The sequence below is a fragment of the Andrographis paniculata genome, unplaced genomic scaffold, assembly GCF_009805555.1.
Source record: "Andrographis paniculata isolate CXL003 unplaced genomic scaffold, ASM980555v1 Contig83END, whole genome shotgun sequence".
NCBI lineage: Eukaryota > Viridiplantae > Streptophyta > Magnoliopsida > Lamiales > Acanthaceae > Andrographis > Andrographis paniculata.
In genome coordinates, this window is record NW_026137621.1 from 1,372,887 (window position 1) to 1,397,344 (window position 24,458).

The window sequence follows — 24,458 nt, forward strand, 5'->3', positions numbered from 1 at the left end:
GATAAAAATAAATTTAAAAAATATATATTTTTAAAGAATTTATTTTGTATTTATTCTTTTATATAATATTGAGTATAATATTTTGCAAAAAATAACATATATTTATAACAAAATATAAATTAATGATAATAAAAAATAAATACAAATTAAAATAGGATATAATTTTTATTTTTTTAAATTTAAAAATAAATGAAAAGATTAAATAATTAAGAGAGGAAGTGAGAAAAATTGGCATAGAAGATTCGGTGCCACTTTCTATTGCCCCCTCTTCTGTTAGACAGCCGGACAGTGGGCCAGAATGCATCACGGCCGTTTATTTATTTCAATGAATACTCCGCCACCCTTCCATGTTGCGGCAGTTATCACATGATGGAAGTGGAGGTGAAGCTCCGCCTCCCAACCTCCGCCGCGCACGAGCGCCTCTGCGGTATCCTCGCCGCCTACCACCGCCGCACTCATCTCCAAGAAAATTTATTCTTTGACAGTCCCGACGCCAAGCTCGCCTCCAACCTTGCCGCTCTCCGTCTCCGCTTTTACGACCTCGATTCCCGCTGCATTCTCGGTCTGAAATCCAAGCCTCGAATCTCCGCCGGTATTAGCCGCATCGAAGAGCAGGAAGAGCCTATCGACCCAGTCGTTGGCCGCCAATGCGCGGCGGAGCCATGGCGCCTTCTCGAAATCGAATCCTCCAATATAATTAAGAGAGTGAAGGATGAATTCCGGGTGGATGCTGAAGGTTTAGTGTGTCTTGGGGGTTTCAGAAACGTGAGGGGTGTTTACGAGTGGAATGGATTGACATTGGAGATTGACGAAACGCTTTATAGTTTTGGAACGAGTTACGAGATTGAATGCGAGAGCTCGGAGCCGGACAGAGCTAAGAAATTGCTCGAGGAGTTGTTGACTAGCCGTGGGATTGAATTTAGGCATTCAGAGGCCTCCAAATTCGCCATATTTCGTACTGGAAAGCTGCCTGATTGAGGTACGTCGATTTCAACACTGTTATACTGTTAGAAGTCGCCAATTGACTCACAGAAACAAATATAACAAATGGAACACTACTGACCGTCTAAGACTGAGAAATCTGGAGGTTTCATGAATGAATTTGATAATGTGAGGCATAAACTGATAGCGTATACACTTAGACGCGATATTCACCTTAACAATTGATAGGAAATGGAATCTGCTGTTGCAATTAGACAAAATGTTGATTGATGTTTAGTTTTAATCTATCATGCTGCCTTCTCCACTTTTGTGTTAGTTAACTTCCTGTTGATTATTGTTTGCTGTCCTCATGTATGGTGCTGATTATTTAACCAGGCTAACTAAATTCTTGTCACAATTTGTTAAATTTAAGGTATTTGGGGAACTATTTGGTGGCTGGAGCCTTCTTGTTACACTATATCTCCTGGTTAAGTCCCTAATTTCGTGCTTCATCGACAAATATTCTAGGTCTTGCTGGAGTTTAGCAATGCTAATGAATGGGTACGAATTCCCTGTCTATTTATCAAATTGATTGTGTTATTCTTGTAAAAATTTTGAGTTAACTCATGTTGATGTGTAGTTACTAGTTACTGTGCCATTAAAGTCCACATTACTGAGGTTATTGATCAATAGTTTCATACTAAATCGTGGCAGAATAATATACATAAAGTTGCTGTTATCTGGTTGAACACTAAATTTCTCTTCCTAGAACAGTTATATGTGTTTTTAACAGTTCTAAGTAATTTTCACAACAGGGGTTACTTTAACTGTGCTGTTCTCAATTAATTGGCACATCATGCAGGTGTGTGTTAGTGCCTTTTCATGCTTTAATCAACAATGTTTGTAGAAAACATTAAACAACTGATTGGCTAGCTTAGTTTGCTGAAATTCATTCTGTAGGTTTCTTATGATAGATGCAATCAACTTTATTCGAAGATATCTATTAAGGATCACTTTGCTGGACTCTGGTCGGGAATGATTCTTAAAAATATCTTATATGCTTTATGAATATTTAATGAGAGTATTTGGTAAAAGAAAATTATGTAGCTTATCAGTTTGGATGATTCATAGTGACTAACAAACATGATTCCTTTTTCCTGAATGTATTATTACTATAATTTTATATTTCAATCGGTATTTAATATTATTAAAAATTCCTGATACATTATTATTTTCTTATAAAGTGATTATATCGACTTGTTTGGTAAATGTTTAAATATTTTTTAATTTCAAGTATATATATATAAAAACTATATATTGATTTAGTGTAAAGTTTGAGAAGACGGGGTTATATTAAGAAATTTTAAAAATAAAATGTTAAAAACATGTAATATATAATCTTGTAACTGAAAGCACTCTTTTAAGTTTATTTTCCGTCCTTCTAAACTCTTCTGAAATGTATTGGGTTTCTTTTAAAGAATAATACATGTGTTTCTTTGAAGTTTGGAGGTTTGTATTTTTACTTTATTTTGAAGTTTGGAGGTTTGTAATTTTACTTTAAATAATATTTAATAGGGTATTTTGTGAAAATTATATATATATATCTTTCTTAGAATATAAAGTTCAAATAGTAAAAAAAATTGAATAGAAACCATAAGAACACACATTTCAGCCAAACAGGGTTATTAGTTAGTGTTATATAAAATAAAAGGAAAAGGAAATACAGTCACCCCTTGAGTTGAGCCCACTAACTGTTCCTTTTCTCCAAGCGTGATTGATGGCAATAAATATTTCTTTCTTGATTTCTTAGTTCTCACTCATTTTACAAAAGGCTATGATTCACTTTATGTTAAATTCTTGAATGGAACCATGCAGATGGGTTCAAGTTTCCAACCACTATAAACAAAACAAGTCAATTTTTAGAATCAAATCACTCGACCACTTTTATATTAGTGTGTCTACACTACATACAATAGATAGAAGAAGCACACTTATCTCCCACTAGCATAGAACACACACTTGAGGCCATGGACTGGTTCACTTGGCTCTCAAAAACTGGCCTAGACCCATCCCTAGTCTATCACTATGGCTTAATATTTTCACACAATGAGCTTGAAGAAGCCGACATGGCTTACTTCAACCATGAATTCCTCCAAAGCATGGGAATTTCCATAGCCAAACACCAGCTGGAAATTCTCAAGCTTGCTCGGAAGTATAATGGAAGCGTTCTTGCACACCCCATGTCGAAGATCCTGATTGCCATCAAACGGACTAAGAGCCGTTTCTCAAAGTACTTAAGGACATGGATTCGTTGCAAGGAGTCTGGCCTGGCCATCGTGCCTGCAGGAAGCATCAGCACTGGCCGGAAGAACATCATGATCAAGAAAAACAAGAGGCTGTTGCTGGCTAACAAGCAGCATCAGAACCGAGCACCACCTCTGCTTACAAATGGTAGCCCGGTGATGTTCCCTAGCTCAAGAATCAACAGCTTTTCAAGCCCTGCTGTGTTTGAATTTCAAACGGATGATCAGAAACTGGATGAAGAGTATCATCACTATTGGCCCTCTGTAGTTGAAGACTTCAGGTGGGATTCAATGTTTCAGAACTTGAAACCAACCTGAAGCTTTTACCAGGGCCTTTCCTTTTAAGTATTAACCATTTCCTTTTTCTCTTTTTTCTTCTCCAATTACACCACATAGTCATCCACATTCTTCTTATTGTTACTTATTATTATTTTAGCGAGTTTGAACTTTGAAGCCCTGGTCGTATTTTGGGAAGATCAGCTCTTCACTTCACTTCACTGTTAGGATGTTTTGTGTCTGATTTAGTGAGGGATTGATTGTTTTTGGTGTCAAACACCAAGAGCTTATTTAATTTTTAGAATTTAGGTATTTTTGAATGGTGGACATGGAGATAAAGGGGAAGCCTACATCTTTCTTTAGTATGGAGGGGTAATCAATTTGTCTCTCTACTTTAATTTTTTTTGAATGACTCACTCACTTTGGTATACTTTAAAGATGTTTGTTGCTCTTGCCATATTATATCTGTAGGAGGGCTCCTTTATTACACCCTTACTTGGCACCTATTGATGCTTTAATGCCATCTTGTTTTGGTCATGTATTAAAGATGACTTGCTGCTTAGTACAAGAACAGAACCTACATGAACACAGGTAAGTTTTAGTGAGTGAATTAGGCCAACCATAGATGATACTTTAGTTGATCTCCACAAGATAAGAGACATGGTAGTAATAACAACTACTACTTCCAAAGAATCCATGCCTTAAGCTTTACTATGTGTTACAGAAAAAGTGATACCCTCGTCCCGTAAGGAATGACCTGATGGTATGAGGATTAGACATATGACCGTGAAGTTTGCCTGTCGGTTCCTACGTCATTAAAAAAAAAATAAAATGTGAGACCCTCACTTGCCCTCTTTTTGCAAAGGGAGTTTGTCTTAGTTAAGGGAAGGCCTCTTCTCTTTTATCTTTTGTCACTCTCAAGTTCAACTACCAAACCAATAATGGTTTTTGTCCCTATCATCATCCCCCCAACCCAAGAAACTCCACTCTCTATTCATTATAAACTACTATACACACAATAATAGCCTTTACTTCCTTATACTACCATGCATAAGGAAGCCATGGATTGGTTCTCGTGGCTCTCGAGAACCGACCTCAACCCGGCTCTCGTCTATCAGTACGCTCTTATGTTCAACCATAACGAGCGAGCTCGGGCAAGAAGACATACCTTATTTCAGCCTCGAGTTTCTTCAGAGCATGGGCGTCAAGGTCGCCAAACATCGCTTGGAGATCCTCAAATTAGCGAGGGAAGAGAATGGTGATGGAGGAAGAAACGTACGGTTGATTCTATGGCTTGTGCTGGCAATCAAGCAAGCTAAGAAGTATCTCACCAGGCACGTCGGACATTGGTTCATCGTGAGAAATCATCAAGTCTTTCCGTGGTGGCTCCGAGGAACCATAGCTTGAGATGGAAAGTAGCTATGGTGCAGAGGAACAAGAGGCTCAGGGCATCAGAATCCCCGATGACAAGGACCGGTAGTCCTTTGTCCACGGAATGCTGATGCTGACTGCAGGGAGCCATGTTGGCGACTCCCGGAACTCGGACTCTACCCAAAGCTTGAGCTGGGTCAAATGTTGAGCCCGGATGTGTCAGAAAGGATGTGCTCGCAAACTTCGCCTTGAATAGCAGCTTTTCGAGCTCTGTGATTCTTTCACTAGACACTGAATATTGGTCGGAAGAGATCAAGTGGGACGCAATGTTTCAGAACACGAAGCCGACGTGATGTTAAAGAGATATTACCTCATTGCAGCGCTTTATGGGCCGTCTTTTTCCATGTCCCTCCGGTTTGTATGTCGTCTGCGCTGCTTATAGAGTTATCCTGTAATCCGAAAAACTCCATGTACATGAAACCATTATCATAATTACTAGTAGATCACAAACATTCCTATCATACTTCTTCATCATACATCCTCAAATCTTATCCAATGCCTTGGAAAGTTTGTCGCTCCTATGTTCATCTCCAAATCCACCTGCAAATAGTACATAAATATCCGAAGACAATATAGTTATCTGTAGCTCTTGTGCAATCCTTCGACAGAGATTGACAACAGCAAGTAATACTTCAAAACTTCATTGGTAGCTAAAGTCATCGATTCATGATACGAAAAGCATCAATAGATTGAGTCAAGTGTCGATACAGAGCCAATAAACGCTGTATAGTATATATAAGGATAATGCCATGGAGGAAATTTATTTTCCAGACACGTAAAAAGTCTGAGGCATAACCCGGCATACGATTAAACACAACAATAATCCCAAAGATTACGGCCAAAGGGACTCTCTAGTATCAATGGCCGGAACTTTGAGCAATACGGAAGGAACCTCCTGCATAAAGCATTTGGTAAACTGGTCTAATTCGTAAGGTAAGAAGTATACTAAGCAAAGTTCCTAACCCACAAATTCCGGCTAAAACAAGGAATGTGAGCCGGAAGCAGCTCGGCCCCAGGCACGATGATCCTAGTTGCTTATCTGCTTCCGAGTCATAGACTTGACCGGCAAGCAAGCCTGAGAAGAGAAATGCCCCTGTGGGATTTCCCAGCTGCATGAAGTTGAAAATTATGCCGAAGTGCTTCAACCCGAAAAGTTCAGATGCTGTTGGGATCATTATTGCAAATTGGAAACCATAGCAAATCCCAAGCAGTGCTGTGGCGGCGTAGAGAGTGCCGTTCAGAGCGGAAGCATATAGAAGGAAGGTTAAAACCATGACGGTTTGCGCGACGCCCATCCAAAATGTCCTCGGAATTGTCTTAGATCTGCAACAAAGAAAGGCATGTTTTCTTACAAGGATTTGGAAAAGTAAAGTACAATTTTATTCTTAGATGAAAATGTTGTTTTTACCTCACAAAGTACTCGGAAACAGCTCCTCCTCCAAGCCGGCCCAGAAAATTACAGAAGCTGAACAAACTCAATAGTATCGTTGTATTTTCCACGCCGAGTGAAACCCCAATCTGAGCTAAATTATTGAGGACGGTGACGCCCGAACCAACTCCAAAAAAGTACACAATCCATAGAAGCCAAAAGTCGGCCTTCACAACAGCCTCACGGAATTTAAAATCTTCCCCTCTCCGAGGCTTCTTCTTCTTTTTCACTGCCCCTTCACCCACAGCAATAAGTAAATCAACTTCCGAAATATCTTCAGGCTCGTAAAAGCTTCCAAGATATGTAGTTGATGACGATGCAGTCAAAAGTGGATCTGTTGCCAGATTTGTCTCGTCTTCGCCAACTAATTCTTCTGAACTGGACTTATTACGCTTTGCCGGGAACAATGTCATTTTTATGGGTATCGCAAGAGGAGCTGCTAAAAGAAGCACCATAATGACAACCAGTATATAGGAAATGATATTTCCAAAAGACAATACTTCTTTCAAAACAGTTGTGGTTAGAAGATATACGGCAACGGTAAGACTTGCTCCTTGGACAAAAAGAAAATGGCAATGCTCGGCAGAGTCTTCTCCCGAAGCTGGTGTACAAGGGCGGATTAAGTACATCATCAGCAAATCAACGGTGGGGATGCCTAGCGCTAGTAGAAGAAGTAGAGTCGGCGACGACTTATCAAGGACCAAAGTGTACACCTCCGTAAAAACTGCAGCACTTAAACCGGCGTATCCTTTCAGCAGTCCAGCAACTGTGCCTCTACTGAGAGGAAAGTTCCTCATGTTTGTCACAAGAATAGGCGTGCCAAGCCACGCACTGCTGTTTGTGGCAATGCATAACGCAATCCACAACTGCCAAATTATCGTAAAAAACGAATTGCGCAGTAAATACACAAGCTCTTTACAATGGGAAGCACCAGATAAAGAGTGTTCCAGTAAAACAATATCTTAATCAAATGAAATGAAGCCCTTTTTCTTCATGCAAGAACATACACAAAACTAGGTCACTAATTCTTAATACCTTATTTCAAATTGGTCGAGAATGGATGTTTTAAATAATAGAATATTTCACTATTTGTGTTTAATAATCCAAAAGCTCCAGCATCCAAGGCATAAAAATTGAATGCAAAAATACTGCACAGAAAAATAATAAAACAAAACCGAATAATCCACAAATACTAAGTTGTTTTGTTTACATAGATACTTTTGAAACTTTCGACATAGACATCAATGGTAACTTTTTCAAATAACATCACATAAAACATTCTTTTCCCTCTCACTCTCTCCCAAAACATCAAATAAAATTATTCTTAAAATTTTTCCAATTTTTTCCGAAACTTCTACCTAAAGAGAGCTATTTTCAGCCATATGACTTAATGTATTAGGCACCTTTGGTACTATGAAGTTAATATTAAACTAATATATATGAATGAGAAATAGATCGAATGAGTGTTTCAATTTTTTATTTGGTATGAAGTATAATATGATTAGTGTTATATAAGTTTTCCTTGAGAAATAATATGAAATTTTTATTTGGTATGAAGTATAATATGGTTAGTGTTGTATAAGTTTTCCATGAAAAATAATATAAATCAATTTAACTTTGATCATTTAAAACGTTCATAAAAAGCATACCTGCCTACCCTAAACGTGCCTTTACCATTTATTTCTTCTTTGACATGAATAATATTTCTTTGACCTAATAAGTAAAAATTCTCTTAATACCATTAACCAGATCGATCCCAACATCTAACTTATTAGTTAATCTTATTTCAACCAGTTTAGAAATCTCTCTCAGCTACGGAACTAACAATCACAAATGCTTCCACAATCGATCCCAACATCTAAATTCGTTAATCTTATTTCAACAAGTTTAGGGCGGAATTAACAATCACAAATCACTAATGCTTCCAAATCTGAATATGAACTTCTGATAATTAAACAACAGAAATGAAAATCAAAGCAACACTAATTCCAGGAGTGTATATATATATATATCTAAGCATAGATACAGAAGAGAGAGAGATTAAGCTAAAATCAGAACCGAATGGAGATGAGTGGATCGACTTACAACCCAATACGGCATGGAGTGAACGGTTCGGGTAACGGCGAGCCAGAGCACGCCGTAGCCGAAAAATGAAGTGAAAGCCCCGACGAGAAGCACCGCCCATGGCGGGTACTTATTGCAGGCGATTCCGGGGAGGATTCCGACGTTCTCGCCTATGTCATTGGCGACTCCGAGAATCGTGAGCTGCTGCTGGCTTAATCCTAACACAGACTTTAAGTGGTGAGAGTAGAGAGGGAAAGTGTAAGCATTTCCTGAAGCTATTTGCACCCAAACTGCCGCCGCTAAACCGACCCACGGCGGCCGGCTGCCCTCCTTCAACGCCACCATGATTTTGGGGGAAATTTGGTAAAGTGGAGGGAAGGGATTTAGCGAGGAAATATCATCTATTGAAGAAAAAAACAGGAGAGATGTGAACGGTTACAGGTGTCGTTGTGGTCCTGGTCCTGATCCTGGACCCCGAAATTAATTAAACACATGGGCCGTTTTTGTTTAGCGGTACTACTCCCTCCCTGAGTGTCACGGTTGGTAGAAAATTTAAGAATTCTTATGTACGAATCAAACCAAATTGTTTTGAACTGTTTCATGTCGGTTACTTCTGGATCACCCAAAGAAATTATTTTTACGTCGGTAATTGTCAAAAAACTATTTTCACATCGATAATCGTAAAAAAATCGTCAAAAAATTGTTTCTGCATCGGTTGTTAATGTGAACTGTCCAAAAATCATTTCCGCATCGGTTACTTATCTGAACTGTCTGAAACCGCTTCCTCGTCGGTTAACTTCGTAACCAACCGTCTCAAGGCCCTCATTCAAACGAATATATTCTTTGAATGACCAACTAACTGACCCGGCGCCAACAACCATCCGACCAAATGACTCTGACCCACCATTGGATCGCCACTGGGCTCATTAATTCATCTTTCCTAAGCTGAAACTCTAATCTTATTTTTTATACTCAACAACTTGCCTCCTCCTCCTCTAACTCCTATACGTCACCCTCAATTGGCGCAAGAAGTGACGGATAGGAGTCTACAACAAAAATAGTATCATTACTATACTATTTAAGTCAAATCACGGGGTTTTTTGAAAACCCTTCTCCTCCACCAAAAGTTTCCTTCTCTTTCCTCCCCGATAATCAGAAAACTTTAGAAAGATATGTATGTTGCATTAAATGATAATAATAAGAACATACGATCTCTTCATGTGATCTTGAAGAACAGTATTGATCTCAATGACAGACACTAAATCATAATTGTCATCATCCAACCAAAACGCTCCTGATGGCAGGTTCTTGCTCCAAGCTGATATTTGAATCTTAACAACATGGGTAGGGAACATAATTTTTAGCAAGTCGACCAGTATCTCATAACCAATTTCTGTAAAAAGAAAAGATAATATAGAATGTGAAAAGAATATAATTATTTAGAGAAGATACAATAATAGTATTTGATCCATAAATAAAAACCTAACCTAGCCAGGGGTGATAATGACAAGTGGAACCTCATTATTTTCTGGAATTTCCTCCATTCTCCTTGTATTCTTTTAGATAGTGCTCATACAGCTTTTTTATGTAAGATACATAAGTAGCATGATCCCTTTTTCTATGAGACATAACCAAAGAAAAAGCATCTGAAATGATATTCAGAAGTAAATGATCATACAAAATATCATTCCATATATAAGCAGAATACATAAAATTTATAAGATCAATTAAGAAGATATGTATAGAACACAGCGCTCGATACAATAGAATTTTGTGGAAGGAAAATTTACAAAAGTGTGAAATCATTGAGATGAAACCTAAAATTGGCATGCTCATATGGAATAGTCCTTATGATAAATCCATTGCTAACTCAAAGCATATTGATAACATAATAAGACAAATGAAAAGGCAAAAGCATTTCAAATTTGAGGTGTTCCAAGAAAATTCACAAAACATGAGTATGTGACGATTGATAAAACAAATGTATAATGGACTTAAGTTTTGTATATTACTTTTTTCATATTAAAAATTTTACATACGAGAAGTCATATTAAAAAGAAAGAAAATTTATCAAAGAACAAGTCATAGGCACGAATCAATAATATACCGTGCAGGAGTTTTCAAGCATGGGATCTTCAAATTTTCATATCAAAGACACAAATGGGGAAATTTAGCAATATCTAATAGTATTAATATTGTAGATGAAAAGGTTAACAAATGGTCATATATTTATTGGTCAAAACAATAAATAATATACCTGGAGTTGTTTTGTCAATCATAACCAGTGACACGAGGCCAGAGGGAGTAAACTCTGTCTGCCCAACATCGGTGTCGAGTTATGCCACTTTTCTATACCTGTAATAAAAAGCTCATTATTTGAACATGGGATCCTTGGTAAATTAAACATCACCGCCGATAGATATTGTTTGTTGTGCAAAGGCACAAGCTGTATTTGCTCAACTACATACTCCTATAATTTTATGAAGAATAAATTTTTCATATGGATATCATGAAGGCTGCACCCTTACTAATTATATATATACATACTATATAACAAAGAACTTTAACAAACAGTGAAAACTATTTTGCATAACAATCAATTCATCTACATGAATATGTTAGAATTCATATTCGTAATTCCTGTATGACCATGCCAAAAATTAATAAGTAGCAAAGTTTTCACCTATACGAATTTGAGTAAAGTTACACTTCCAAACACCATGAAACATTCTTACGATAGACTACATGCACAAAAAATTCAACGTAGGGTTGAAATTCCAATATTGGGAAATAAAAAAGCATACATTCACGAGCATATAACAAATTTCCACCTTCATGACCAATCCTAATAGCACACTGATTCTCATATTAAATCACCCAGAAAACCTCAATACGAAAACAAGGAATGGAAACAGGAAAATGAAATAAAATAGTACTACATAAACACCTCTGCAGAAGAACATTGACCAAGTGACGAGAGAATGTAGTTTTCCCGCTATTCTTAGGGCCGCATATGAAGGTTATTGGAGAAGTAACCGAACCATAGGTTACGGTCTCAGCGGCATTGGCCCATTCATTGGATATAAATATATTCTGCTTTGAAACTGCCGCCATATCACCTAACAATCTACGGCGACGGGAGCAGCGTTAGGCGGTGGCAGTGGTTAAAACTGATTTTTATTTTTAATGTTCCCGGTGTCCCACGAGTAATATTTTTAATAGGCGATGGCGGTGGCGGCTGTGGAATGTTGGGGTGGGTGGCGACTATGAAAGAGGAAGAGGAAAAGAGAAGAAAGAAAGAAAAGAATTGGGGGAAAAGAAGATGGGGGAAGAACCTGGTGTAGCTGCGTAATGACTTTGGTGAAAAAGAAGGAGGAAGAAAAAAAAGAAGAAAGGAAAGAATTGGGGAAGAAGAAGTTGGAGAAGAACTTGGGAGTGGCGGCGGCGGTCTTTGTCTTCGGGAGAAAGGCGACGCCGCAAATTAGAAGGAAAAAAAAAAATAGGCGATGAAAGTAAGCGAAGAAGAAGAAGAAAAGAGGTGGGGGAGGACGGCAGCAAGGAGTAAGGACATCTTCAACCCATTAATGGTGCTGTGTTGGTTTATTTGGCGTCGGTTGTCTTTAATGGACACCAAATTTTGCGCCACTTTTTGGAGCCAAAAAATGGCGTTGCTTTATTTTTTTTTAAAAAAAAAAATTTAAATTCTAACTTTTAAATTTATTTTTTATTTTTCTAAATTTAAAAAAAAATTATTTTAAATTATAAAAATAAAAAGTTGTTTAAAATAATAGGAAAAATTAAATATTTGAAGAATAATAGTAAAAAATAGAGTTACGGTTGGAGCAAAATTACTGTAGCAACTGCATATTTAGAGTTAAAACTTGATAAATATAGTTGATTGGTTGGAGATGGCCTAAGGATTTGTTTGGTCTGGGGAATTTGGCGTGGACGGTAGGGGAGGAACTAGAAAAATTACTTCGGTTCAATCTTTTTTAAAAGAGAGGGAAAGGAAATGGAGGAGACAAAATAAAAAATATGAACTTATTTGGGAAAGATGTTTGTTTTTTTCATTTTATAAAATTACTATTATTTTCATAATATTATATATTATTTTATATGTATTTAATTATTATATGACTACGTATGAAAGTTCAAAGGAAATCCTATTTATTCTATGCATAATTCATTTTAGGAAATCCTACTTATCCTATACAGAATTTATCTTTCTTTGATCGAATCATTTTTTCCTCTTTCATATGAGAGATTGTTGAGCATTTAATAAAAAATGTGAAAGATGAATAAATGATTTTTCCTATATTTTATCTGATTAATTTATTTTGACTTGAAATAAATAAATAATCAGATAAAGTAATTTGTTGCAACTGAATGCAACGTGCAGAAGTGGATGGTTTCTTTCTCTTAGCGTGATTAAATATAAAGTAATCTGAAAAATATAATATATTTTTCATCCCTTTGGTGAAGACGGAAAATCATTTTTCAAAAATTCTCTCTTCAAATTCCTCAGGAAAATTCCCTGCAAATTTTTCTTCCAAAAGTTCTTTAGTTCAGTTTGCGAAATCTATTATTCCATTAACAATTTGTTCTATCATGGGAGGCGATCGGTAGAGGGCCACATTTGCTTCAAGGAAATTGCGAGGCTCGGATTTGATTTTGTATTCTATTTGATTTTGTGTTTCAGATTTCGCCAAAAATAATTTCCAACAATTACCACAATGATTCAGATGCTTACGATCAAGCTCTTGTGACACCCCGGCCCGTAAGCTCCGCAAAACCGGGCGTGTCAGGAGTTTAGACTGGTTCCATAGGTCAACACGAATCCTTTCAGCGGGCTTCTGTCCTCAGACACGCGCACCCTGGAAGACTTTTCAGGGGGTCACACATCCTCAAATTAATCTAGAACAATCACGTTTAACTTTACAGTTCTTTTAGTAGGGCTACCGAAAAGGTATGTGCACAATATTAACATGAGTAGTTTATTTAATCCATTTAACCTATATTCAACATCGGATGGCCTGACACCAGCTCATCCACGGGAGTTAGCCTAGCACCGACCTAACTTTGGGGTATTACATCATCCCCCACTTAAAAATGCAACGTCCTCGTTGCACCCGAAGGATCATCATCTGCTAGGCCCGTCACCAGTCCGATCAATAGCTGTGGGCTGTCGTAGTCGGCTCTCATACCAACTGTGACACCCCGGCCCGCAAGCTCCGGAAAACCGGGCGTATCGGGATTGTAGACTGGTGGGGTGTATTACAACTCTTCTCTTCCAATTTTCTGCTATGGAAAGGACCTGTGTTGCCGATGCTCACCAGTTTTGACCTTGTTGGGTTTGTTGGATGGATCGTCCAAACCCCTTGCGGCTACCATCATTGTCGACAGCAATGAGTCTCATAATCCTTCTTTCTTCGAATGGTATACAAAGGATTAAATAAATAGAAGATTACAATAATTTAGAAAATTGTATCCATAAAAAAGAAAAGGCCTAGATCACCATTTGGCTCAATGTAGTTCTTGCAATCAAAAACCCAAAATGAACAGATCTTTTCACTTTCTCGGGCTGGCTCAGCTTTGTAGCAACCCATAAGAGCAAGTTCAAGTGTGGAGTCGATCGGGAAAATGATGTGGGGGACTGTTTCGTAGGAGGAATGTGAGATTTTTGTGGAAGAAATTTGTGAAGAGAAAAATCTATCCAAAAAGAAGGCTAAAAGGTGAGGTTTTTTGTAAGGATAATATAGAAAATAGAGTATTTTATCCTAAAGAGAATGTCTTACGTAGATGGTTGATCAACATCCCAGCCTTGCAATTGCCCATAAGAGTAAGTCCAAGTGTGGACTCAATCAGAAAGGTGACATGGGGGACTATTTTGGAGGATGAGGGTTGAGATATTTGTGGAGAAGATTTTAAAGAAGAAAAAATTATTCAAAAAAAAGCCATATCCAGATTTTGGATCGATATTCAATTCCAGTGACATTCCAGAGAGATTTTCTTCACTTTTTACACACGTTCTCTTTCTCGCATAATTTTTGTTTAAATTTTTCTTAGCATTTTCATATTGATTTACAACTTTGTTTTACCTTTTCTGCACTTTTTAATAGAGATTCCAACCGTCTTTATTTAAATTTTTAGCATTTATTTTACCTTTCCAATTCGAATTTTTACCTTCTTGTCGTGTTAATCAGAATTGTTCCTTAAACTAAAACTATGATTTTGACTCATTGGATCGTTTTAGATGAACCATGCCAACTCTATTCAGTTTCGAGCATGAACAAATCGAAGAAATAAAAAGGGATAGGCTAACAAGATTTGTTAATAGGGTCCTAGAAATTGTAATAAGCCGTGACTATTTCCAATTCATATTTATTTGCATTAGCATTACAAGAAAACAACTATATAGCCATAAAATTAGATATGAAAAATTATAAATATATATGGCAAATTATTTTGTTATTGTTATGTGCTTACTTTTAGAACCAAGTCTCGGTAATCTTTTCCTCTTTACTTCAATCTTCTATATATTGATTTTTTGGTGGTATGATGTTTGAAGAATATTATCCTACTGAAATTAATGGGATTTTACTTGAATATTTATATAAAAAATTCATGTTAAATGTATAAAATTATATTGCATGTATACAAAATAAAATACTGCAAAAAATATTAACATACATATTATTTTATATAAAAAAAATAAGTAGCTACATAACTTAAATTAAAAAAAAAAAAAAAAGTCTATAAACAACAACAATACTAATAATAAACATGCGGTAACATATAAAATATAAGTCTGACTTCTATTTGAAAACTTTGAAATTAGCACAATATTTCACATTTTGTCTCGCAAGAGATAGTTTGGTAGTGTGGAGATAAACTTGTGACTGTGAGGTTATAAGTTCAAACCCTAATGGATATAAATCATGTATAGATCACTACAAGAAAATATCATTTTTGTAACGAAATTTTTTCGTCTTTAAATTCACTTTTTCCGTTACTAATAATATTAAAGACGGAATTAATGATGGAATTACGTTAGCTACGTGATCTTTAGGGACTGAATTCCATTACAAATATACTATTTTTTTTTTTTTTTTTTTTTTGTAGTGGATGCTAGATTTGAACAATCTAACAATGGTGCACATTTGAAAAAAATCATAGATGTTTTATGTGCAGCTAATCGTCCATTGTGAAATGATTGTGAGACACATTTCCAATTATCTACAGTTACTCATTTAAGGAGCATCAAGTTGATTATAATATACTACAAAATTGCTTCAATAATTTATTATAATTTTTAGGTGAAATATTGCCTTCAAATTATAAGTTGTCATCATATTATTATACAACAAACACTACCAAAAAAGGGGGCTATCCTTACGGTACGAGGGGGCGTAACAATAACATAGATACAAATGACTATTTTTGTTACGATCTTATCCGTGACAGAAAGATTTTTTCTGGTCAACGCCTGAGTTTCAATTATTACGCAAAATTTTCCGTAACAATTACAAATATGGTAATATTTCATAAAAATAACATTAGTTACAATTAATTTTCGTAATATTTTTCAATTAAATATATTTTTTTCCTCTTAAATAAAAAAAAAAAAATTGTAGAACACGTTTTTAAGCTTTCAACATAATGGGTTGTGAGCGTTTTTTATATCCTTAGACACCATTGCGATGGATCACTATCAACACTACAAAACGTTAGGGCAAATAAATTTTCTCCCTTTTTCGTCTCGTTCCCTTCTTCCGCCATGCGAGAGGGCCAACATCGCCTCATCCTTCTATCGGTGACAAGCTACTCCGGCGCCGGCCTTTAGGTAAGAATTTTGATGATTTCCCCTATCTGAATCCGTGTGTATGTTCTGGTTCTCAAAGGCCCATTTGATCTTCGGGTTTGTGTAAGAAAATGATTCTTCTATTGAGCCACTAGGGCTTCGGTGATTTAGTAGTTTTTGGGTCAATCAAAACTAATTCTTTACTCGTTTATTGCTAGGAAATCCGGTTTGAAAGAAGATTGGCTTACGGGTTCATTTCTATGATTGTAAAGGCTATTATGTAAGTGGGTATATAGTTTTTCAATTTCTTCTTAATCGATCTTGTTGTTGGTTGTTTAAGTAGTAGTAGATGAGGAGAATTAAAGATTTACTAAACCCAACTCTATAAATATTTTTATATATTTATATAAATATCAATGTTTTACTGGTATGGTAGTGAATAAGAGTGGGTGTTTGTCGCTTCTAGTTTTTGTCCTCATTTTAGGTGATTTACTTGTTGCGAGAAAATAGAAAAAAAAAATTGAAAATCATTGATATCCAAAATTATGGCGAAATCAAGGTTGCGTCAAACATTTTTATCTAGTGCATCTTCAAAATACCTTTTCATTAAAATAAAATTGGGATACATGGTGGCTGATGTCTTAGGCTTATTCCCATACCGACATGGGAATTAAGTGATTTAGATTTGAAATTGTTTTGTTGTGGTTACCCCAATATATTTTCAAGTCGGGATGAGAGTTGCTAGTATGTATTCAATAGGTTAAGTTATGTTGTGATTGCCCTTTTATAAGGTATTTATTACAGAAGGTTGGTTCTAATTCAATCCCAAAAGTGACAATGCATATTGCGATTTAGTGCATGTTTATAATGTTGTTGTAATTAATATAGATATCACATTTTGGGTGTTGTAGCTTAAATTAATATGGCCAAAAAAAGAAGAGTGCCATGTATCCAATTAAGGAGACAAACATCACAAGATTTCAATTATTTAAAGTATTGAAGATCAGTGAAGTAATTTGTAGGTTATATTCGATGAGGTTGGTGATGGATGGATGGATGCTGATGAGTTTGAATGTGTATATATATGTGTATAAATATTAATTAGATGATGAGGAAGAGTTATAATTAATCGTCTGTGGATATATTCAAAAATAGAGGTTGAGATTGAGGTTGAGATGAGATTATTTATTTATTTATTTATGCAATATCTGGGTGGTCTCCATCACCGGTGCTCCAATCTCTCCCTTTTTCTTCAATGCTTTCTTATAAAAAACTTGTTAGTGTTTGAGATCCTTCTATTTATTTCAATGCTTTCATCACACTTAACTTGTATGTTCTATTGGACGTTTCTAAGATTGGAGCCTTTAGAACGATGAAATTGACGTGAATATATTGTGACCAGCTTTTTATTTTGAGAGCTGACGGGGATCTGTTGCTGCAAAATATTGGCATGATGAATAACTTGCTCTCAGGAGCTTTTCAGTATATTCATTTTTCTTTTTTCTTGTCTAATATTTTTTTTAAAAAAAAAATTACCGTTAACGTAATGTCAATGTTACATTATAAACTTCCTTTTGCAGATGAAATTGCTTACTCAGTTTGGTACATTTTTGGATCTGGTGGCTAATAAGGTAATGATTGTTAAATTAGTTTGTAGAGCATAGATGAAATAAGGTAATGATTGTTAAATTAATTTGCACAATTAGGTGAAAATATATCCTCAATTATATCTTTTAAGTAACTAACCATATGCTCTTAGGCTGCTACACTTGTTTGAGCCTATTTAGTCTCAGTCAGTTTGAAGGATTAGTTTGGAAAATATCAACATGTGTTTTGCTTGTTATAGATTATGATATTTTGTGACTAGTGAAATAAATTGAATGAATTTTTTTGTATTAATTAATCACTATATTGTTATTATTATTTGAACAAAATATTGCAAAAATATAAAATATTATTATGATGTTTTGGGCGGAAGTCGACGCCAGAAAATAAAAATATATATGTATATGGTGTGGCGCTAAAGGTGTCGCCAACATATATTTTATTTTTATTTTTATTTTATTTTGGTATCACTTTCGGCATCAATAATTTATTTTTTTTTACTTAGTTGTGGCACCAGCTTTGATGCCTTTTTTTTTTTTTTTTTTTTTTTTTTTCTTATTTATGGTTCCTATAATGGCACCAAGAGTTTTATTTTTGGTCCGGAAATCAGGCGCAAAGGAAATTGGAATCGTAATTCTGTACCGGAGTAAAACCGTGACACATGCCGCGCCATTTGAGCATAAAAGTTGCGGTTTTGGCGCAGTTCATTCCGCGCCAATTCCTCATTTTTCTGGTAATATTGTACTTTGAGTTGTTTTTTTGTAGCATTCCGTTTTAAATTTTTCATGTTGCATCCCTTTTTTTTTTTTTTTTTGGTGTTTTTACTTTAATTTGAAGTTCACAGTTTCTCCCCTGTGAATAGAGGTCAACATGATTTGTTATGCTTTCCTTCGAGATCGTATGTTAGTGATAAAGAATAAAAGTTACCAACATCCAGATTTTCTGCACAGTTTTAAGTCCAATGTCAAATTTCTGCATGTTCTTCGTGCTATTGATGTACTGTTCCATTTGCAATTAAATTTTATTTCCTGCCAAAGCCATACCACGTGAAGAATGAAAAATCTGATGGATTTCACTTTTACGCATTTGGACTTTGTCTCTGCTCATCATCAGCTCTTGGGTCTGATTTTACTTGTTTCTACAGGTTTTTAATCAATGGCTATAAGGATAGGTCCGCATTTTTTTTATTAGTTGAGTTATGTCTAAAGTTCTTCCTTGTCTTCAAGCTAGTTATGTGAAACCCTTACGCAGTTCGAGTTTTTTTTCAACTATCAATTTTCATGTGATCAAATTTTGATGGTGTATTACAATACATGTGATTTAAGAACAAGAATAACAATTGATAAGGACAAACGGAAATAAAATAACAAAAGATGATTGATGACAACCAAGACAAGAAAATTTTATGCGTTAACCAAATATAAAACAACTTTTTTTCTTTTTTTCATCTTCTGGTGATAGTGGAATACTAGAAGTCATGGTTGATCCCCAAGATGCAGTTTCAAGAGAATTTCAGAATTTGGGTGTTTGTGTGGTGCAACAGTGAGCCAAAATTTATCAACTAGGCACGTCAATATTCTCGTCTTATAGTGTGGTTGTATATTTCTTTTCAAGAAAATGCTTAAAACTCTGGGGTGATTCATTAATGTTAGTTGAAAGCTTCTTATGCTTGTACTGTATAGTGTCAACGACAACCACTTACGATAAATTTATGAAGGAACCAATTCAAAGGTTTGTTCAGCAGTTTCAGTCCTTCCATCATCATATAATACTAAAAGTGATATATATGGTTCTAATTCAATCCTAAAATAGAGTGCATATTGTGAACTAGTGCGCGTTTAACTTATGTAGAAGTTTGCCTTATTTTTATGGAAAATTAGTGCATGTTTAACTTATGTTTTTTTGATAGGAAGTGGTCGTGTGTCAATGAAGGCATGCTGTGTGAATTCAGGATAATCAGATTTGAGTTTAAGTTATATTTTTTTTATAGGAAGTGGCCGTGTGTCAATGAAGGCGTGCTGTGTGTATCCACGATAACCAGATTTGAGTTTAAGTTATGTTTTTTTATAGGAAGTGCTGTGTGTCAATGAAAGCGTGCTGTGTGAATCCAGGATAACCAGATTTGCATTTATTCCCTATGTTGATACAATTTAGACATTAAGTACCTCTATAACAATATGTGCAAGGTTGCCTCACTTGATTCCTTTGTTGTAGACATATTTACAAAATGAGCTAAACAAGATTCCCCCTGAAGGGTAGACTCCGGCTGTTCGGGAGACTCTATACCGACGGGCTCTTGGGGGAAAAAGCAAGAAGCACTCAAAGGTTGACAGTGCTACGAGTTCAGGTCATCCCCTCAATGAAGCAACTAGTTTAATAGATATTGTAGCATTCCAGCAAGGGTGGGAAAAAATGCATAATGGGATATCAGAGTTGACGGCAACGATGACTAAGTTCAAAAATATCAAGGCTGATGTGTATCCATTCATGCACGAAAACTCTATAGCAGTTACTGGCCCATTTGAAGTAGTCGTAATATCCGTACTTTGCATAATTGTGTCCTATGTTCTTTGGATGGCTAAGGAATTCACTATGGTCTGCTTATACTACTTGATTGGCCACAACTCGTATTGATACGGTCTCTGAGCTTCTCAGGCCTGTTTCCAAATCACCTATGACGGTATGAAGTCTTCTAAACATGAAGTTAACTAGTAATCCGTGCAGTGTCAACTTTAGGCCAATTCTCTTGGCCAACTATGTTTCTAACTCATTTGTAATGTCTATTGTAGGTCGGTACCCGTGTGCTTATATTATCTTGTACTAGATAAAAAAAAAATTTTGCTAAGGGACTTGTGCTCTGCCCCCCGTGCCTGGTTCGTGGCATTGTGCCTTGAGATTTTTCTTTTAAATCCTTCAATATGATGTTCATACCGCATCGTCGATGTTGTGACCATTCAGGTCTCATTGTGCAGATGATCATGGTTTTCTTGAGTCTGCGCATATTCAGTTTGACATACGTGGTAGTTAGAATATTATGTATACGTAGGCTGTTAATGCAGGGGCAGTGGCTATGTTGGTATTATGTCAATTCTGTGTTGATCTTATATTTTTTATCGTTCACATGACATTGTTTATGGCTATGTTCCTATTACCCTATTTAGGTGCACATTGTAGTGCCAAAATTGATAAATGTTGGCCTTATTATTGAGTATCTTGTAGTTCCGAGCTGCCTACAACAGCTATTTATGTGATGAGGATCACTAACATATAACTTGATTTATTAGTCATCGGTACACTAAACTTGAACTCATCAGTGGGTGTATGCTCATATTTAATGCATAAATGGTAATTAATCTCCATTTGGATGGTTGTTGTTACGACCAGTTCTGTGACCATAAGAATGGATAGTTTTGTTAAGGGTTTAATGACATAACAACAAAATAAATGACGTAACAAAAAAATGAAAAACGTAACAAAAAGTGGTTATTGGACGTAACAAATATGAAGGGATAATTTTGTTACCGCTGGTTTCGTAACCATAAGAAAATATATTGTTTATTACGGCTTCAATGACGTAACAAAAAATCGTAACAAAAAGCGTTCTCTGACAAGCGGTCATAGAAAAGTTTTTGGTAACGCGAGGAACTTTTGTAACAAATATCGTGACTAAAAGTCCTGGCACACGCATGGGAAGCTCGACTTTTTATTACTAAAGAATATTCGTAACAAAAACCTTGCCATAAGGAACGTTGACCAAGAGTAGTAGTTACAAAAATGTGCGTGGCAAAAAACATTCGTTACGCGAGTACACATTACGGATAAAAGTCGTCACTAAAGCGTAGCAAATACGCAAATTACACGAAAATTGGCTTTTTGTTACGAATTTCCAGCCATAATAGAAAACTGTTTTTTTGGTAGTGTAAATAAACGTGAATGAATTGGGGTTACCAATTATTAAATTTGATTGCTGCGATAATTATTTTATGTTGAAGCTAAGTTAATGGATTGTAGCAAATTTTGTGGGCATTCATGGTACAAAGCATCTACATGAAGTAAGTCTCTACAGAAAAAAATTCATTTTTCACGATTATGATATTTATCATTAACCCCAAGATTGCAGAGTTTATATGATTATAAAAAGACAGTATAACATATATTACGTGACAATTCACACATGACACTGAAAATGGTGGTACGTGTCATCCTTCTGATGGTGAAGCATGAAAACATTTTGATCCTATATATACTGAATTTTCACAATATCTTGATTCATGTAAGCTGCATAAATGCAAACACCTAGTTTGATTTATATAATATATATTTATATGATTTCATAATTAAACACCAATTATGAATCGACGAACGAGAATGTGATATCGGAATTGAACATAATTATCAATAAAAATATAAGAATATATTAAGGAATAAAGTAATGCAGACAATGCTATTAATTGATTAATATAAGAATATATTAAGGAATCCATTATCACATGATTATATATGGACATACATACATGCACTACTTATAATTACTCCAGATAATTCGAGCTACAAGACAATTTCAATTAACGGACTTCAAATCAGATTTTAATCTTCCAATTTAATTCAATAAAAAAAACAATAATTCAATACGAGACTGCTCTGATATCATTTGTTGAAACTCATAAGAAATTAAACCTAAACTCGGGATTTGATGTTGGAGAAGTGATTTATCGAACAAAACACATTCGAACACTTTAAAGGGCCAACTCCCGAAGCATGGGCGGTTCACAGTTATAACTACGTTTCAACAACGAAAAACAATGCAGAACATAAAACAGCAATAAGACAAGGTGTTTGTTGACCCGGTTCGATTATCAACCAATCTACATCCGGGGGATACCAATCCAGGAGGAATTCCACTAACCAGTGCTGATTAAGGACACAAACAACCACAACTCATTCAACTCTAATGCTAGTCATGGCTAACCCAGGAAAATACCTCCTAAGGTTCTCGTTGCTACAACCTCGTACTAACAACGACCACACAACAGAGAATTCCAGAGCTTGATCATTCCCTCCGGTTGGAACTCCATTAATTCCGAACACCTTCGACCTCTCCGGCGAATTTTTCTGTCAAAATATTCATTCAAAACTAAGGAGAATCGATATGGATAGATGGATAAGAGCTTCACTCAATATTCTTCTCTCTAAAGTATGATCTCCAAATCACACATTACCAATCTTCAACCCAATCCGGTTGAGTAAATCACTCACATTCCTGGAATAAAAGATTCCACACTAATTTTCCTTTGCACCGTAATGGAAGGAGTGAGTTTCCATATTTTGAGCTTTCCTCAAATATGTCTTTTGTCTTTTGGAAAGTCTTTGCTGCAGAAATTAAGACACCATTACTTCATATGCCAAATAAACTTAGGGAATTTCCATTCACATTCTCCCCCTTTTTGGCATATGAAACCACGAATAAAAGTGCAGGAATTAACCTACTCACGCACTCAATCATCCAAGAGTGAGTCCAACTATTACATGCCAACAAACATAAAAAGGCTACAGACAGCCTTCACAATGATATGGTTGTTATCACTTCGGAGTTCCAACGAAAATAGTAATAATAGATAAAATCAACAATCAGCAAAGCAGACAACATCAAAACTTGGGCAACTCCCCCTGAAAATATGATCTCCCATTTTCCTGCATTACTCCCCCTTCGTGGGAGCAGATGACAAAAAGAACAAGTACCTTCAATTTGCTGAGAAATGGTTGCAGTAGCAACTTTATCACCGTCACCAGCAACTGTTCCAACAATATCATCAAGAATTTCAGTTGCTTCACAAATAATTTCAGTTGTTCCATTTTCAAGAATTCCTTCTTATTTGGTCCACTGGAAAATACTTGCAGCAGCAACATCAACATCAGCTGCAGCACCAACATAAACAACAACAGCAACTTCGGTTGATTCGACATCAGATTTGTTGTAGCAGCAACTTCGCAGCATCAACAATGATTTCTGCAACAACACAAGGCCTAGAATTTTTTCAAAATCCAGTGTAGGACTGAAATGTCCTCCACGTCGAATCAATCCATAACCAAAACATCAACCATGGCATTAAATCTGACTCTTGCCATTGCTCAATAAAAGTCTCTTCGTAACACTTCTTCTTTTTGGATTTTTCAACAAAATCTTTTCAAATTATTTTCATTCTCCAATATTCACCACAAATATTCCAAACACCATAAATATATTGGTGAATTTATTAAGCACCAATGCATGAAAAATCAAGTAGGGTACGAATGCATACCCAATTGATGTCCAAACTTTTCAAACCAATTTGCATCCAACGCCTTTGTAAGAATGTTTGCCTTTTGATTTTTCTTGGGCATCCACACCAATCTGACTTTAACATTTTGTCTGAGTTCTTCAGTAGGCCACTGAATATTTCTGCCATTCATAATGTCCTTCGCCAATCTGAAACATTTCTCATCAGTATGTCCAAGACATCTGCAGTATCCGCAGTCATTACGTTGTGATGACATTTGTCTAACACCCTGTGTTCTACGATTTTCATTCCAATCTCTTTTTTTGTTCTTCTTCAAATTCTGCTTCACCATCGGAACTAATTTGTTCTCT

The 24,458-nt window shown here is 35.8% G+C and overlaps 3 protein-coding genes and 2 long non-coding RNA genes across 8 annotated transcripts; 3 read left to right on the top strand and 2 right to left on the bottom strand.

Annotated features, from left to right (window-relative positions):
• Positions 1 to 323: 323 nt before the first annotated feature.
• Positions 324 to 1,660, top strand: LOC127241750 (triphosphate tunnel metalloenzyme 3-like). Its single transcript, XM_051260946.1, has 2 exons — positions 324 to 979; positions 1,355 to 1,660. The coding sequence occupies exon 1, from the start codon at positions 367 to 369 to the stop codon at positions 976 to 978; it is 612 nt and encodes a 203-aa protein (XP_051116903.1). The 5' UTR covers positions 324 to 366; the 3' UTR covers position 979; positions 1,355 to 1,660.
• An 860-nt stretch (positions 1,661 to 2,520) lies between these two features.
• Positions 2,521 to 4,065, top strand: LOC127241794 (uncharacterized). Its single transcript, XM_051261011.1, has one exon. The coding sequence runs from the start codon at positions 2,949 to 2,951 to the stop codon at positions 3,540 to 3,542; it is 594 nt and encodes a 197-aa protein (XP_051116968.1). The 5' UTR covers positions 2,521 to 2,948; the 3' UTR covers positions 3,543 to 4,065.
• Positions 4,066 to 5,542: 1,477 nt separating this feature from the next.
• On the bottom strand, positions 5,543 to 8,815 carry LOC127241804 (protein NUCLEAR FUSION DEFECTIVE 4). Its single transcript, XM_051261026.1, has 3 exons — positions 8,446 to 8,815; positions 6,340 to 7,226; positions 5,543 to 6,254 (listed from the first exon to the last, which is right to left on the bottom strand). Exons 1-3 carry the CDS (start codon positions 8,767 to 8,769, stop codon positions 5,789 to 5,791), a joined length of 1,677 nt encoding a protein of 558 aa, XP_051116983.1. The 5' UTR covers positions 8,770 to 8,815; the 3' UTR covers positions 5,543 to 5,788.
• Positions 8,816 to 9,950: 1,135 nt separating this feature from the next.
• Positions 9,951 to 11,942, bottom strand: LOC127241805 (uncharacterized). The gene is made up of 3 exons (XR_007836627.1): positions 11,372 to 11,942; positions 10,682 to 10,779; positions 9,951 to 10,070 (listed from the first exon to the last, which is right to left on the bottom strand). It is a non-coding gene; the product is annotated as an uncharacterized LOC127241805 (long non-coding RNA).
• Positions 11,943 to 16,136: 4,194 nt separating this feature from the next.
• On the top strand, positions 16,137 to 21,049 carry LOC127241594 (uncharacterized). Of its 4 annotated transcripts, XR_007836571.1 has the most exons (7): positions 16,137 to 16,267; positions 16,444 to 16,505; positions 17,628 to 17,707; positions 17,806 to 17,856; positions 18,441 to 18,563; positions 20,045 to 20,510; positions 20,620 to 21,046. It is a non-coding gene; the product is annotated as an uncharacterized LOC127241594 (long non-coding RNA). The 4 variants fall into 4 exon arrangements; XR_007836573.1 differs by having other exon boundaries at positions 18,415 to 18,563; positions 20,045 to 21,049; XR_007836570.1 differs by having other exon boundaries at positions 20,045 to 21,047.
• Positions 21,050 to 24,458: the final 3,409 nt, after the last annotated feature.

What these genes read in the sequence shown, in the direction of transcription:
- LOC127241750 (XM_051260946.1), top strand. Translation starts at nt 367, where the DNA reads ATGATGGAAGTGGAGGTGAAGCTCCGCCTCCCAACCTCCGCCGCGCAC.
- LOC127241794 (XM_051261011.1), top strand. Translation starts at nt 2,949, where the DNA reads ATGGACTGGTTCACTTGGCTCTCAAAAACTGGCCTAGACCCATCCCTA.
- LOC127241804 (XM_051261026.1), bottom strand. Translation starts at nt 8,769, where the DNA reads ATGGTGGCGTTGAAGGAGGGCAGCCGGCCGCCGTGGGTCGGTTTAGCG. An exon ending in ACTCCATGCCGTATTGGGTT is followed by an intron (nt 7,227 to 8,445) that starts GTAAGTCGATCC and finishes ATAATTTGGCAG; the next exon opens with TTGTGGATTGCGTTATGCAT. An exon ending in GTTTCCGAGTACTTTGTGAG is followed by an intron (nt 6,255 to 6,339) that starts GTAAAAACAACA and finishes TCTTTGTTGCAG; the next exon opens with ATCTAAGACAATTCCGAGGA.